The sequence below is a fragment of the Carettochelys insculpta genome, chromosome 6 (genome assembly GCF_033958435.1).
Source record: "Carettochelys insculpta isolate YL-2023 chromosome 6, ASM3395843v1, whole genome shotgun sequence".
In the NCBI taxonomy this organism is placed as follows: Eukaryota; Metazoa; Chordata; order Testudines; family Carettochelyidae; genus Carettochelys; species Carettochelys insculpta.
Window position 1 is genome coordinate 32,186,926 of NC_134142.1, and position 17,335 is coordinate 32,204,260.

General features: G+C 43.4%; 1 protein-coding gene across 2 annotated transcripts in view; it reads left to right on the top strand.

Moving 5' to 3' along the window:
* Nucleotides 1-17,335, top strand: part of RPS6KA5 (ribosomal protein S6 kinase A5) — a 154,676-nt gene that overhangs the window by 72,965 nt on the left and 64,376 nt on the right. For both annotated transcript variants that reach the window (XR_012645911.1, XM_074996632.1), the window contains 2 exons: nucleotides 4,771-4,874; nucleotides 16,956-17,106. Coding sequence is in view for 1 of the 2 variants with exons in the window: in XM_074996632.1 (XP_074852733.1) it covers nucleotides 4,771-4,874; nucleotides 16,956-17,106 (255 nt within the window). In the remaining variant the exon portion in view is untranslated. The remainder of the gene's footprint in view (nucleotides 1-4,770; nucleotides 4,875-16,955; nucleotides 17,107-17,335) is intronic.

Sequence of the window (17,335 nt, forward strand, 5' to 3'; positions counted from 1 at the left end):
CAGCCCTCCTTGTGATGACACACCTTTTCCATTTCTGTCGCTTACAATCTCCTGCTTTCCTACTATCGATCAGGTACCTGCACCAAATAGTCATGCAGATATACCTGGGCCTCTCATAGTCTTTGCTGACTCAGTATTTGTCCTGCTGTGGCATTGACTTGCCACTGATACTTATCAGGTCCTCTCTTGGGGCAGCAACTCTGGCATGCACCTTGGTAGGGGATAGTTCCCCTCAACAAAATAAGACAGCCTGCACTATTGGCATCTCCATTTTCAATTTCTTGGCGGCAGCCCATCATCCTTTCCTTTGTGAAGGTTTGCCTGCCTTAGTGTCTCTCTAACTCCCCATTTCAGGCTACTAATCATAGAATCATAGGACTGGAAGGGACCTCTAGAGCTCATCGCGTCCAGCCTGCTGCCCTCATGGCAGGACCAAGTACTGTCTAAACCATCCCTGATAGACATCTATCTAACCTGTTCTTAAATATTTCCAGTGATGAAGATTCCACAACCTCCCTTGGCAATTTATTCCACTGTTTGATCACCCTGACAGTAAGGAACTTTTTCCTAATGTCCAACCTAAACCTCCCTTGCTTCAGTTTAAGTCCATTGCCTCTTGTTCTGTCCTCAGAGACCAAGAAGAACAAGTTTTTCCCTCCTCCTTATGACACCCTTTTAGATACTTGAAAACTGCTATCATGTCCCCCCTCAGTCTTCTCTTTTCCAAACTAAACAAGCCCAATTCTTTCAGCCTTTCTTCATAGGTCATGTTCTCTAGACCTTTAATCATTCTTGTTGCTCTTTTCTGGACCCTCTCTAATTTCTCCACATCTTTCTTGAATTGTGGTGCCCAGAACTGGACACAATACTACAGCTGAGGCCTAACCAGCGGAGAGTAGGGTAGAAGAATGACTTCTTGTGTCTTGTTCACAGCACACCTGTTAATGCATCCCAGAATCATGTTTGGTTTTTTTGCAACAGCATCACACCGTTGACTCATATTTAGCTTGTGGTCCACTATAATCCCTAGATCCCTTTCTGCTCTATTCATTCCTAGACAGTCTCTTCCCATTCTGTATGTGTGACGCTGATTGTTCCTTTCCAAGTGGAGCACTTTTCATTTGTCCTTATTAAACTTCATACAGTTTGCCTCAGACCATTTCTCCAATTTATCCAGATCATTTTGAATTATGACCCTATCTTCCAAAGCAGTTGCAACCCCTCCCAGCTTGGTATCATCTGCAAACCTAATAAGCATAGTTTCTGTGCCAATATCTAAATTGCTGATGAAGATATTGAACAGAACCGGTCCTAAAACAGACCCCTGCGGAACCCCACTTGTTATACTTTTCCAGCAGGATTGAGAACCATTAAGAACTACTCTCTGAGTATGGTTGTCCAGTTATACACCCACCTTATAGTAGCCCCATTTAAGCTGTATTTGTGTGATTTATTGATAAGAGTATCATGCGAGACTGTATCAAATGCCTTACTAAAGTCTAGGTATTCCACATCCACCGCTTCTCCCCTATCCACAATGCTTGTTATCCTGTCAAAGAAAGCTATCAGATTGGTTTGACATGTTTTGTTCTTTACAAATCCATGCTGGGTGTTCCCTGTCACCTTACCACCTTCCAAATGCTTGCAGATGATTTCTTTAATTACCTGCTCCCTTATCTTTCGTGGCACAGAAGTTAAGCTGACTGGCCTATAGTTTCCTGGGTTATTCTTATTCCCCTTTTTATAGGTGGGCACTATATATGCCCTTTTCCTGTCTTCTGGAATCTCTCCTGTCTCCCATGATTTTCCAAAAATGATAGCTATAGGCACAGATACCTCCTCTGTTAGCTCCTTGAGTAATCTAGGATGCATGTCATCAGGCCCTGGTGACTTGCAGGCATCTAATTTTTCTAAGTGATTTGTGATTTTTAACTCATTCGTTTTTTATTTCAACTTCTAACCCTACCCCTTTCCCACTAACATTCACTATGTTAGGCATTCCTTCATCAGACTTCTCAGCGAAGACCAAAACAAAGAAGTTATTAAGCATCTCTGCCATTTCCAAGTTCCCTGTTACTGTTTCTCCCTCCTCACTGAGTAATGGCCCTATCGTATCCCTAGTCTTCCTCTTGTTTCTAATGTATTTATAAAAAGCCTTCTTGTTTCCCTTTATGCCTGTGGCTAGTTCGAGCTCATTTTGTGCTTTAACCTTTCTAATCTTGCTTCTGCATTCTTGTGGTGTTTGCCTCTATTCATCCTTTGTAATTTGTCCTTGTTTCCATTTTTTTATATGATTCATTTTTGATTTTGAGATCATGCAAGATCTCCTCGTTTAGACAAGGCAGACTTTTGACATATTTTCTATCTTTCCTATGCAGCGGGATAGCTTGCTTTTGGGCCCTTAATAATGTCCCTTTGAAAAACTGCCAACTCTCCTCAGCTGTTTTTCCCCTCACTTTTGCTTCCCATGCGACCTTACCTGCTAGCTCTCTGAGTTCACCAAAATCTGCCCTCCTGAAATCCATTATCTCTATTTTGCTGTTTTCCCTTCTACCCTTCCTAAGAATTGTGAACTCTATGATTTCATGATCACTTTCACCCAAGCTGCCTTCCACTTTCAAATTCTCAACCAATTCCTCCCTATTTGTTAAAATCAAATCTAGAACAGCTTCCCCCCCACAGTAGCTTTTTCAACCTTTTAGAATAAAATATTGTCTCCAATGCAGTCCAAGAACTTATTGGACAGTCTGTGTCCCACTGTATTAGTTTCCCAACATATATTTGGATAGTTGAAGTCCCTCATCACCACCAAATCCTGGGCCCTGCGTGACTTGGTTAGTTATTTAAAAAAAGCCTCATCCACCTCTTCCACCTGGGTAGGCAGCCTGTAGTAGACCTCTAGCAGGACATCACCCTTGTTTTTTACCCCTCTTACTCTAACCCAGAGACTCTCAACACGTCCATCTCCTATGTCCATCTCCACCTCAGTCCACGTGTGTACATTTTAATATATAAGGCAACACCGCCTCCATTTCTTCCCTGTCTATCATTCCTAAGTAGGCTGTACCCCTCAATACCAACATACCAATCGTGTATTATCCCACCAAGTTTCTGTGATGCCAACAGTGTCATAGTTGTATTCCAGTTCTTCCTGCTTATTACCCATACTTCTTGCATTTGTATATAGGCATCTAAGATATTGATTTGATCTTGCCTCCCTGTTTTGCCCTAACCATCTTTTTACTCTGACATTGTAGCCCCTGCTCCCTCCCATTTCTGACCCATCTCCCAGGTTTCCATGTTCTCCACTTACCTGTGGGCTTTGCTCCCCTGTCCCCATCGAACCTAGTTTAAAGCCCTCCTCACTTGGTTAGCCAGTCTGTGTCCAAATACAGTCTTTCCCCTCCTTGAAAGGTGAACGCCATTTCTTCCTAGCAGTCCTTCCTGGAATAGCATCCCCGGGGTTGAGGAAACCAAAGCCTACCTGACGACACCATCTTCGAAGCCAGGCATTCACCTCTAGGATGCACCTGTCTCTGCCTGTGCCCCTACCACTGACAGGCAGGATTGAGGAGAATACCACCTGTGCCTCAGACTCCCTCACCCGTGCCCCCAGACCTCTGAAGTCACTCTTGACCTGCTCAGTGTCACACCTTGCAGTATCATTAGTGCCCACATGGATGAGAAGCATGGGATAGTAGTCAGAGGGCCAGATAATCAGTATATCGCTGAGACCTTGTCTCAGAGTTATCATCATGCCCACGTTTTCCACAGTGCTATCACAATGTCCTCTACACACCGCTTGGTGATGTCTCTTTGTTGATTTTGGGAATAGCTCTGGCTGATTCAGTGCACATTTTCTTTTCTTCCACCATTGCAGCTTTCCTCCCTCTGAATGGCAGTATAGCTCCTTTGTGATTCGGTCCTCATGCCAGGTTCTCCTGTTTGGGGGAATCTTTCAAAGTCCCTTTGTACCAGGAGCATCAGGCAGTCCTCATGACCTCTGTGTTGACTACGTCACTCCATCAATGATTTAGGCAGTCTTCCTGTTCAGAGTCCTAAGTCCACAACTTTGGCTGTTTTAGTGTGGGGCACACAGCCAATCACAATGACCTGCAAGCAAACATTAAAAACGTGGTTTGCTTAGTTTGGAGAAGAAAAGATGGGAAGCAGTAGGGGAAATATGTCAGTCTTCATCTAAAAGGCTTTTGGAAAGAGGAGATTGTTAGAGTTGTCCATGTCCAGTAAGGACAGGACAAGAAGGAATGCGTTTACATTGTGGCAAGGTAGATTTAAGGTTAGACATTGGGAAAAACTTTCTAATTGTAAGGGTAGTGGAGCACCAGAGCAAAATACTTAGGAAGGTTGTGAAATCTTCTTTGGAGTTTAAGGACAGGTGAGATAAATTCCTGTCGGGAAGGTCATCTAGATAATATTTAGCCCTGCCTCAGTCTAGGGAGCAGATGACCTACTGGTCCTTTCCAGTCCTACATTTCTATGATTGAGTAGTTCACATATATACAACAGGGGAAACACCTCTGTACGTGTGTGTGTGTGTGTGTGTGTGTGTGTGTGTGTGTGTGGGTAAAAGTTGAACATTTTCAACGCTATTTAGCTTAATTACAGTATTTTAGTTCTGTAATTTCATTATGCACTGTCTTTGTGGTGGTAAACTGAAAACTAGTTCTCTTTTAGGAGCTATTTCCAAGGATGATTATTTTATTTATATAATATGATTATGAAGTACTATATGTCATTTTTCTTTTATAGGCTGTTGATTGGTGGAGTCTTGGTGTTCTTATGTATGAGTTATTAACTGGAGCATCGCCTTTTACAGTGGATGGAGAAAAAAATTCCCAAGCTGAGATTTCTAGGTAAGTCATGAAATAATAAAGTATAGTAAAAGTCTTGTTATTTGGCATACATGGAGAATGGGGTTTGCCGGTTAATCAAATGTGGCACCAGTTACTCAAGCTTTTTCGCCAAACTTAAAAAATTTTTAAGAAAGGTGATAACCTTACATAACAATATACCTTTTAAAACTATTATTATATACAGTACTGTAATTTACTGCTCCTCTGCTGCTTCAGGGTCATCAAATAAATGCAACTTCCACAAACACTGGAAAATGATGCCAGATAGCTATCAGAATTTTTCCAGTTAACTGAAGGGGGAATTTTATTGTCATATATGACAGATGCCGGTTAACTAAGTTCTCTCGATATTAAAGTGCTGGATAACAAAGCTTTTACTGTATGTGTTTTGTCATAGAAAATTACTTTTACCCTGATTAGAAAAAAAATGCAACTTCTGTTTCAGTTCAGTGAAATTACAGTCAAATATTAAACACGTATCAAACCCTTCTAAACAGATATACAGGTATATAATCAGATTTACAGTATTTCTCACTGAGCCATCTGGAAGCAGACTGGGTTCATGAACATCTGTAGGTAGATCATCCACATGAGTCTGACTACTATTTAATATATTTCATTGTAGTAGCATCCACAGCATGGTGGGTTGTTTCCAAGCACTCGCGGAGATAGAATCACTGCACCCAAATGCATACTGCCTTACTTGAAACAGAAAGAGGTAATAGATGGTCTGTGACAAGGGTCAGAGGGGTAGCCGTGTTAGTCTGGATCTGTAGAGCAACGAAGGGTCCTGTGGCACCTTATAGACTAACAGAAAAGTTTAGAGCATGAGCTTTCGTGAGTTAACTCACTTCTTCAGATGCTGAAGAAGTGAGTTAACTCACGAAAGCTCATGCTCTAAACTTTTCTGTTAGTCTATAAGGTGCCACAGGACCCTTCGTTGTTGTGACAAGGGTGTAATTCCCACCTGCACAACCTCCCCACTGAGTTTTAAATACCACGTTAGAGATCTTTGCGCTAATTTCTCATCTGCATAGACATTGAAGCTTTTTGAGAGCAATCAGATGTAGCATATTTAGTGCTGCTGCAGAGAGGCGCTCCATTAGCACAAAGTGAAACGTGGTGTTGCAGCAAGATCATCTTTGTGAAAGCACTAATTTCATATTAAAGTTTTTCAAAGTGTTCATACAAAATAAGGTGTGGAATGGAAGACTACCCAGTTTTCAAACCATATGCAAACAGAACAGCTGCCTGCTATGTTTTCTGTCATCTGATGATGAACTGTGTACTTGGCAGGGGGACAGCTTTGCCAGCATACAAATGCTTGAAGGTCATCCATCCAGGTTATATAGGCAGAATGGGGTCTCATTCTTAGTTTATGTCATTAGTAGTGAATAAAGTAAGTAACAACAAACAACAGAATCAAAGAGGATGTTCTTTTTCTCCTAACATGATTCACTTCTGACAGGAGACAGTAAAACTGGTATGAACAAAACTGTGTATCTCCATTCAGATTGTTTAATATACAGTCTTTTCCTGCCTTATAAACCATTTAGAGATTTAAGAGGCCAATCTCCCTTAACCAAACTGTTGTCTGAGCACCCAGCATGTAACTGCATTGTTACATTGGGGAGGCATATGGGTATCTACATAAGGATTTCTGGATTGGCTGTAGAGGCAATTTGAAGAAAATATACCTGTTCCTAGATAAGAGACCCAAAATGCATCCATTCCTAAATGGATATTTCCCATTTCTATTTTTTCTTGAGTTTGAGGGTCTCATATATCAAAAGTTAAAAGTCTTCATTGAGCAGGAATTAAAGAAACAATATCCTCATCTCCCATTGATCTTGCTCTCAATGGACAATGACAGCTATAGCCAAGCCCCAGTCACTAAGGTTATAATAATTGTTAGATCATACATGAGTGAGAGAAAGAGAGAGAGGATTTTTAATGCTATAATTTCAGGAAATACGTTTGTGTATTTTTTTTTCGTTTGATTCAAGTTGTCTTCAAAAATATGGAAACTCCATGAGGCTTATCTTGAGAAGTTTTTTCAGCAAGGTGCCTTTTCCTTTTTGCAATCTGTAGTGGACTGAACTTGGTTATAGATAGTAATTTGTATGTTGCCTCTAGAGATCCATAGCTCAATATTTAGACTGTGCATTATTTTCATTATTTAAAAATCCCTAGTTATTACTTGAGGGGTTGACAGGCTCTTGTCCAAGATTGAGCCCAAATTAATATATAGCTGGGAACCCAACAGTTGTGCAACCCAACAGATTGTTGCACAGCTGCAACAATCACACATTCATAACTCTTGCATATTTAAAAATAGAATTTATTAATACATTTAGCACAGTCATAAACATGCCAGTTCAGTAAGATAGAGATACTACAGGATGTACATTTGTACATCCAAACAATCTCACCATTTCTTGTAGAACAATCTGAAATGTTAGCTATCATCTTCCTCATCACTATCACCTTCCTCATCATCACCAGTATCTATCATTCTGGCACTTCCCAAGGACTACATCTCCTTCTCCTACCTCATCTAGGCTAGGATGCAACTTTTATAATCTGAGATGCTGGTGACACTAGATTTGATGTTTATTCAGCAGGGATATTTCCCTTTTTCCTTACTTGTATCCTTACCTTACTAATTTTGGAGTATCTTTTTCTGTAGATTGCTATATGGGTGATCTCAACTTATTATTACATACATCAGTTTGTTACTAGAGTCCTTCCCTTGTTAGATATCTGCAGAGGTAGGACATGTATCTGTTATGTCAGTGCCATGGCCCTCTTATGATTGGTTCATATATCTGTGGTCAGAACTTCCCTGTTGGTCAGGGTATCCATGCAGAGTTTACCTATTCAAGGTTCTTAGGCTTCAAGCCTTATACTAACTTGCTGAAGATGGTATCTTAGAGAATATAGGCCTGTAGGTTTCTTGTATTACTGCTAAATATAATGCAAAGTAGAATATAATTAATGCAAGCTAGCCCACTGAGCTAAAGTCTTGATTACAGTGTTGGGCTAGATGATGGCACACAACACTGTCTCGTTTTCTACAACTAACACTATGAATAGGTGACCTAAGAGCTAAACTTCATCTTAAAAACTTCTATAATGAAGAGAACATTGGTTTTGGGAATTAATTGGGCTAGACTTAAGAAAAAGTTGGTCCTCCACTTTAAGGACTGTCTGTCCTTTTGCAAGTCCACAGACACATTTTTATTAGGTTATTGTTTTCTAGGTGCCCTAAGATCACAGAAGTAAAAATCTCACATGCCTGTTAAGTAATCCATATCAGCTATGCTGGCCTCCAAGTTTCTCTTCTTTCTATTTATACTGACTAGAACTTTTACTGCAGGCAACTTTCAGTCAAACATCTGTAGCTGCCAACAGTGATTTATATTGAATAGTTATTTATAACATAGAAGTGAAGCATAACTCTGCTTTGAGTGCTGATCTCTATGTGGATTCCAAGCACGGGTGTGCATGCCCACCATGCAGTGGAGCCAGAAATATTCAGAGTGGTGTTCCTTGACCTACACTTGCTACACTTTTGAGATAAGGGATCCAAAGTCAAGAAAAAAAAAAGAAATGGGAAATATCCATTTGGGAATGGATGCACTTTGGGTCTCTTATTTAGGAACAAGCATATTTTCTTCAAATTGCCTCTACAGCCTACTCAGAGATCCTTATGCAGCTATCCTGTGCTGGCCACATGGCAGAACTGGGGCTTTAAGAGGTTGCATGCATTGACACCACCCCAGTTACCCCCTCGTGGCCAGAGTTGGAAAGCCTGTCTCTTGGTGTTCTAAGTCAATTAAGAATATTTCACTTACCTTTACTATACAGTAGACCCTTGAGTTACACGAGGGTTCAGTTCCATGCATCCTCATGTAACCCGAATTTCGCATAAATAGGGGTCTGGCTTTTTCCCTGTCAGAACACACGTTCTGCAGCCTGGAAAGCAGCACAAAGGTAAATCTTAGGGTGGGGGGCAGTTGGGGAGAGTTAAGCCTGGTGGTGAGCTGGGGCTGTGGGAGATGGGTGGAGGGGGCTAAGCCTGGGATGAGTTATGGCTGCAGGGAGTCAAGGGGTGGAGTTGAGCTGGAGCTGTGTGTGGGGGGTGGTGAGCCAGAGTCCTGCTCGGGTGGTGAGCCAGGCTGGGGGGGCTTTGAACCGGAGTGCAGGGGGGTTTGAACTAGGGCAGGCTGAACTGGAGCCGTGCATGGGGGAGTTGAACCAGGGTGAGAGGATGGAACCGGAGCCGTGTGGGAGAGTGGCGGCTGAACCAGGGTGGGGGTTTGAACAGGAGCTGTGCGTGGGGAGTTTGAGCTGTTGTGGTGGTGGTTTGAACTGGAGCTGCATGTGGAGGTTTAATGGAGGAAGCAATGTGCGCTTGTGCGATCTGGATCCAGTGACACAACCACCAGAGTGGCAGCCATCACCAGTGGTGAGCACCTCACTGGATCCTTCACATGTGGCATTGGCAGCCCTGTCACACCCAACAAAACCCCACCACATGCACCAGAAGCCTAAAAAGAAGGGCAGGTCCCCAGTGGGTCCCATGTCAAAATGCAGCATTATCTCCTCAAGCTGTGATAGATTGGATAAGAAATTGCACATCACAATGAAAGATCCATCTCCAGCTCTGAAGAAAGTATCTGGAGCACTGCTCCAAGTGCTGCTGCTTACTGCCAGCTCCATCTTCCATTCTGGCCCCAGGGCCTTCTACTTTGCTTTCAGCATCATTCGCTCCACCAGTCCTGTGTGTGCCAGACCATTTACCATGCATGGTATTGTCCACAGAATTAATTTTCCCATTTGAGATCACTACACTGCGCTCTGGACCTCCGCCCAAATCCAGGCTCCCTTTTCCAGCCAATTAGCCTCTCATCCTCCACCAGTTCCGGTGGTGGATGAGTCAGTTCTGCTTACCAATCATCATCCTGCAGTCCCCTGACCATGCCTAGCTCATGACTGCGAAGTCCATTTCTGCAAGTTGAACACTGTTCTACAATCACCTAAGAGTGGAGAACCCACAGGGACATCATTCAAGAAAGAAGAGGAAGTTACTCATCTTGTGCAGTAAGAATGGTTCTTCAAGATGTGTCCACATGTGGGTGCTCCTCTACCCTCCCTCCTCCTCCTCTTTCAGACAATACTAAATTTCTACAGTAGAAAAGGAATGGAGGGAGTTGCTCTGTGTACACACTCAGTGGTCACTGCACGTGAATCAAACACTAGTTGCGCATGTGCGGCATGGCAGGGTATTGCTGCAGTAAAAAATCTCTGATCAGCCAGCACAGGGACATACAAGCACCTAAGAGTGCAGCACGCACAGGGCCATACATCTTAAAGAACCATGATTACTGTACAAGGTGAGTAACTTCCTCTTCACAAGGCATACTTAGTATAAATCATGTAATTAAATGACATTGGTGAATATGTGGTGATGGGACATAGTGTCATACCATGCAACAGTTATCTTTTTGTCTTCCTGCTGTCCTTTCCTGGTACACCGATTTTTCTCCACCTCTCCAATTGTCCTCCAAATCCCCTCTCCGCTCTCCCAGATTGCTAGGTACAGAACCATGCATCCAAGCCCACGTCTTGTTCACCTCACAGCCTGATATTTATTTTGTTTGAGTTTGCATATAGAGCAAGCCTGCACTGCGCCTATCTGCAACAGCCTTACTAACAACAGATGCCATTCCACTCAGACTTGTTATGTAGCTAAGCAGTGCTATTCACTGCCTGGGTACACTGGCATCACATCTCCCCAGACCCAATTTCCATTCCTACCTTCCTGGACTATCTTCCTCATCTTCACCAATTGGGCCTAACTGACTCCTCCCTCAATGTTTAACTAGCAGCACTCACTATTTTCCTCCTGTGAATGTCTTCTTACACTTATTCTCCTTGGCTACGTCTACACGTGCAGCCAACATCGAAATAGCTTATTTCGATGTTGCGACATCGAAATAGTCTATTTCGATGAATAACGTCTACACGTCCGCCAGGGCCGGCAACGTCGATGTTCAGCTTCGACGTTGCTCAGCCCAACATCGAAATAGGCGCAGCGAGGGAACGTCTACACGTCAAAGTAGCACACATCGAAATAGGGATGCCAGGCACAGCTGCAGACAGGGTCACAGGGCGGACTCAACAGCCAGCCACTCCCTTAAAGGGCCCCTCCCAGACACAGTTGCACTAAACAACACAAGATACACAGAGCTGACAACTGGTTGCAGACCCTGTGCCTGCAGCATAGATCCCCAGTTGCCGCAGAAGCAGCCAGAAGCCCTGGGCTAAGGGCTGCTGCCCACGGTGACCATAGAGCCCCGCAGGGGCTGGAGAGAGAGCATCTCTCAACCCCCCAGCTGATGGCCGCCATGGAGGACCCAGCAATTTCGACGTTGCGGGACGCGGATCGTCTACATGGTCCCTACTTCGACGTTGAGCGTCGAAGTAGGGCGCTATTCCTATCTCCTCATGAGGTTAGCGACTTCGACGTCTCGCCGCCTAACGTCGAAGTTGGTGCCGCTACTTCGAAGTAGCGTGCACGTGTAGACGCAGCTCTTATGATCTCCTGATTCCTTTGGGGCTGCTTCCCCCACATTACTCCCGAGGGAATTTTACATATGGAAATGAAATTTTGTTCAAAAATTGAAATATTCTGTACACAATATTTTAAAATTCCACATATTTTATTTGTCAAAATAACACAATATAATCACAGTATTTTCATTTATTTGCTGATGACTATTTTGAAATAGAGTACCAAAATAATTGAAAATGGTGTGGTGGTAATATTGTTGTTTCTGTCTTATTTTGACAAATAAAATATTTAGAATTTTTCAGAATTGTAAAAATTTTCTGTCCAGAAATTCCTCAACAGTACCAGGGTTCCATATGGTGCAGTCTGAGTGAGTCTGGGTGCAGGAAAGGAATCTGCGCATAGTAACTTATTGCAGAGTTCTGGGTGCAAGGGGAATAGGATTTTGCAAGGGTGAAGGTGAAAATGATTAGGTCTCAGTGTTTGGGAAGTGGGCCTTGGTGGGATGTGAGATCAGGATTGGGACTCAGTGGGATGGGGAGTACAGGTATAGGCTGCTCCTTATGCAGGGAGTGAGGTGGGCTTCTGATACAGAGGGGGCTTGGTGGGGAGAGGTGTCACTGTTCAGGGAGCAGCTAACATGTGCCTAACCTCCAGGTCTCCAGAACTGCCCACGCCATCCACTTTTGGATGTGCGCATGCCAAGTTCACTCCAGCAGTATTGATCAACAGAACCATTGGGATGGTGTATGCATGTTGCATGTCTGTGTCAGCAACAAAAGGCATAAAGGATAGGGCCTCCTTGACCCATCTCAATTTGTTATCACCACTTCTGGTTACAAAATGGAGCTTGCAGGCTCTTCACAGTTAATTGAAAGTGTGAATGTCCTATGTCACCTTATAGACTAACAGATTTATTGGAGCATAATCTTTCATGGGCAAAGACCCCCTTCTGCTGTGTAGACTCTTGCAATTTGTTGAACGAATCTCCATTCCTGTTACCTCTGTTATCGGATCACAGAAAGATGATCTGTCCTAATCTCAGTACTTTCACTTTATGCTGTTCATGCTGCGAGGCTTATAGCTACAGAGAAAATCTGTTAAGTATTTCAAAAATATTTAATAAAAAAAACATTCCTGCAGAGCTGCTTACCTGGCAAATTGCAAGAGTTTCTCCTTTGGATACACCATAACCAGGTATTTCCATCTGCTCTGTGGAATCAGCTAAGTTTAGAATACACACTAAAATTGAAAGTCATTCAGTTCTTGCTGGAGGTGTCAGATGTGGCTAGTGTCCTGCAACCCAAGGGCAAGCCAGCCATGGGAACACCCCAAAAGGCGTTGAAGCACAGCTGATGCCCAGAGGAAAAGCATAGTTCCCCATTTCCATGTTTGTGGTCATCTTCCACATGGTGTGAATTGCCTGATTAAAGGCACTGGTCTTCATATTCCTGGTATGGTTCACCTCTTACCACTGAATGCCTTGGTACAGATCACCACCACCCAGATGACCCTCAGTGTCTCAGTCTCCACTGGCTGAAGATCACTTGCTGCCACAGCACCGGTCTCTGTCACCTCAGCAATGCTCCTTGAAAAGATAGTCCTGCCTGCTGTCCAGGCATTGGTTACCAATGCTGAAAATAAGCTTCTAGACACAACCCTCCATAGCCCTGCTCTGGACCCTGGAAAGAGACTGGTTTGAGTCAGAACAAGAGTTCAGCCCTTTGCCAGGGAAGCACCAATCTCCTTTGGCTCCAGAGGTCAACATGGCACATGGCATGTGTGGTAGCTGGACCAGTGGCCTTATTGGAACATTTGAGGAATGCATATGATGCCAATGCTAGTCTTGATATTCCTGATATGGTTAGCCTCTTACATTACTCCTCCCTGTCTGCTTCTGACGTGTCACCTGCTGCAGCACTGACACCGGGCTTGGAGCATGGTGAGGACTCCAATGAAAGGCTAAAAGAGGGGATGCTGATGCCTTGGGAGTCATTTCCAGAAGGGGAAGGTGTCCGCCACCCCCTCCCCTATGTGATGCCCTGGTCATCTTTATCCCGAGACAAGGAAGTAGCATTCCCTTCCCATGCCATCCTTCTAGTGACTTTTGCAATCTAAATAAACTAAAAGAAATAGAGTCTGGTGGTGATTAACAGGTAGAATTCACAGGGTTGTCCTTGACTCCACTTGGGACAGAAGCTTATTTTCAAATCATGGCTGACCCAATCTTGCATGTGACGGTCCACTATCTTATCACAGCTCACACATGCCTGAGGTTTTTAGGTCACATGGCAGTCTGAGCTTACATGGTAAAACGCATGTGTCTCCATCTCAGGTGACCGCAAGCATGGTTGATGTCAGTGTATATGCTGACCAAACACGATCTATACAGCATGATCAGGGTGCCAGACCACATATGGTTGTCACTGAAATGGTGGTTGGACCCTGGATTGATGTTGGAGGGAGTACCCTTTATAGCCTTGTTCCCATCAGTGACCATCGTCTCCAGTACTTCAGACCGAGGGTGCAGAACACACCCAGGCAATCGCAGCATAATTGATTGCAAGATAGTTACTCCCTCCACATAAATGACAGATTTCAGACCGGTTTGTGTGGCCTGCCAAGCTTTCCTGCCTCACCTGAGTGTCAGGGTGGTACAGATCCTGACAGTCAACAGCACTGTGATGTTTTTCATCAGCAAAGAAGATGGAGCCCCGTCATCAGCCCTTTGCTAAGGAGTCCTCCTGTCGGACTTCTGCGTGCAGCATGCCGTTCATCTTGTGGTTATGCATCTCCCAGGAGCGAAGAATATGTTGGCAGATGGCTCACCAAGACCTTATCTTGGCACTAGTAGTCACCTCCATCTGGAGGTGGTCAGATTTGTCTTTCAGAGGTGAGGAACTTCCCAGGTGGACTTATTCTTGTCCAGGCAGAACAAGAAGTGCCAGGTAGTCTGCTTGATTTGAATCAGATAGGTAGCCGTGTTAGTCTGTAGTTTCAAGAACAACAAAAAGTCTTGTGGCACCTTATAGACTAACAGAAAAGTTTTGAGCATGAGCTTTCGTGAGCACAGACTTCATCAGATGCTGGTCATGGAAATCTGCAGGGCCAGGTATAAATAAGCCAGATAGACTAACAGAAAAGTTTTGAGCATGAGCTTTCGTGAGCACAGACTCACTGCAGATTTCCACGACCAGCATCTGATGAAGTGAGTCTGTGCTCTCGAAAGCTCGTGCTCAAAACTTTTCTGTTAGTCTGTAAGGTACCACAGGACCCTTCGTTGCTGTTACGGATCCAGAGTAACATGGCTACCCCTCCGATACGAAACAAAAAGTCTTGTGCCACCTTATAGACTAAAAGATGTTGCTCCAAAATATCTGTTAGTCTATAAGGTGCCACAAGACTTCTTGTTGTGCTTGATTTGAGGTATCAGCAGAGGCTTCCTGTCTGCTCTTGTGGTCGGGGACACTGATTTATGCCTTCCCTCCAGTGCCTCTACTCTTCAGATTAAAGAACAAATAGGGCAAGGTAAAGATAATCCTGATGTTTCCACTTTGGCCTTGCCAATGCTTGTTTGGAATGTTGTTGGACCTCTCAGTGGCAGCCCACTGCAGCTGCCTTTGTGGCAGGACCCGTTGTCCTGGAACAATGGAAAGTTTCAGCACCTGAATCTAGGTGTGCTACACCTGGTGAATTGTTTGCTGCATAGTTGGATGCAGAGGAACATGTGCTCAGACCATGTCCAACCCGTCATGCCCGGCATAAAGAAGTCCTCCACAAGGGTAAATGACCTACTGGCCAAACAAAAAGTTTGTGTTGAGCTTTAGATGTGGTCTTTTACCCAAGCACGCACCACTGCATTCAATCTTGGATTACCATATGCATCTCAAGATCCAGTGCCTATCTTTTTATTTGATCAAGGCCCACTTGGGAGCATTTTGTCCTCCCATTCTCCACTTCAGATCAGGTCAGCCTTTTTTTCCATGACATGATGGTCCATTTTCTAAAAGGTGAAGAGTGACTCAACCCTGAGTTCTGTGTCTGTGGGATTCAACCTGCATGCTTTCAAGGCTTACAAGTCCTCCCTTTGAGCTGTTGTCTGTCTCTTCCCTTCTGTTCTCATGGAAGATTGCATTCCTAGGGCTGATAACGTCAGCCAGTGTAGTCTCTTAGCTCTGAGTCATCCTAAACGTTGTTCTGTAATGACAAGGTTCATCTTGCAGCTCCAGCTGGTTTTCCTGCCCAGGGTAGTTTTGCAGTTTCATTCCAAACAGGACATATATTTAATAGGCTTCTTTTTGAAACCTCGTAAGTCTGATGAGAGGCATAGGCTGATTTGGATGTCAGAAGAATGCTACCCTTGTATACTGAAATATCTTGAAAGAGTAAGCTGTTCCTCATTCAATTCAGTTCTTCATCACAGCACTAGACTGAATGAAGGGCCTTCCTGTTATCAACCCAAAGAATTTCATTATGTATCACTGCCTGCATTTGGTTTTGCTATGAACAGGCAAAAGTGCCACTGCCAGCAATTATAACTGCCCATACAACCAGGGTGTAAGCCTCATCAGTAACCTTCCTGGCTCATGTGCTGATTTGAGAATCTGCAAATCTGCTACTTCATCATCCGTCCACACATATGCATCCCAGTATGCAATTGCATACTAAGCCTGGGATGATGCTGGTTTCGGTAGATCAGTGTTGCAAACAGAATGATTGAACTCTGAGCCTGCCACCACGGATGCAGCATGTGAGTCACCTAGAATAGAGTCAACATGAGCAAATACTCTAAAGAAAAAAACCCAGTTACCTGTCTTTTGTAATTGTTTTTCCAGATATGGTGTTTATGACTATTCTGTTATTTGTTCTCCTATCAAGCTATTGAAACTGCTGGCAAAAGGGAACTGAGAGGGCATAGAGCTGGTGGCACCTCATATACCAGTGCATGAGCATGACGCTCCAGAGGGCACCACAGCCACTCAGACAAAAATTCTGACAACTATGCATATGGGTTCACGCGCACCTGAAATTGAATGGACATGAGCAACACATTTTGAAGAACAATGGTTATGAAATGTAGATAATGGGGAGGGGGCAGGAATTGTGGAGTAGTCCTTTCATGGAAATTTTTTGTCTGCAGCTTGAGTCTATATCATTCCTAGACACTGTCTTTTTGTTTTATAAACAACATTAGTCATTGCTATTACTTTGGCCCAGTGAGTTTTTCATTTGAAAGATGTCTTCACCACTAATTTGTTTAGGTAGTTCATCTGTGGAATTTTATTGCATTCATTGGCTGCCATATTCTCCAGTTTAGCGTATAGTGTATTGCATAGAAAACAAAAGCAATAAACTCTCATACAAAAATACTGGGTGTGACAAGATTGGGAAGAAATTGTAAATTATGTAAATTATGATAGCACTATCCAGTGTATGCATAGCAGTTGTCTTTTGTTTTCATAGCATATTGACATTTTATTAAATAATTAACTTTTTTTCTGCAGGAGAATATTAAAAAGTGAACCTCCATATCCAAAAGAAATGAGTACTTCAGCTAAAGATGTAATTCAACGTCTTTTGATGAAAGATCCCAAAAAAAGGCTGGGCTGTGGTCCAGGTGATGCTGATGAAATCAAACAACATCCTTTCTTCCAGGTGAAAGAAAAAATTATGAAGAACTGTATTTTTTTCTCTTCACCTCCTTTGGAAATCTGAAGCAAATGAGTTCCCTCTTTTCTATCATGAAGCCTAATTCAGCTATATAACTAAGCAAGTACATAATTTTAACTGTGTGGATAGTTGTACTGAAGACAAAAGGAGTGCTTGTGTGCTTAAATATATACACCTGTTGAAGCAGCTTGTTGAATCAAGGCCCTGGTACCTT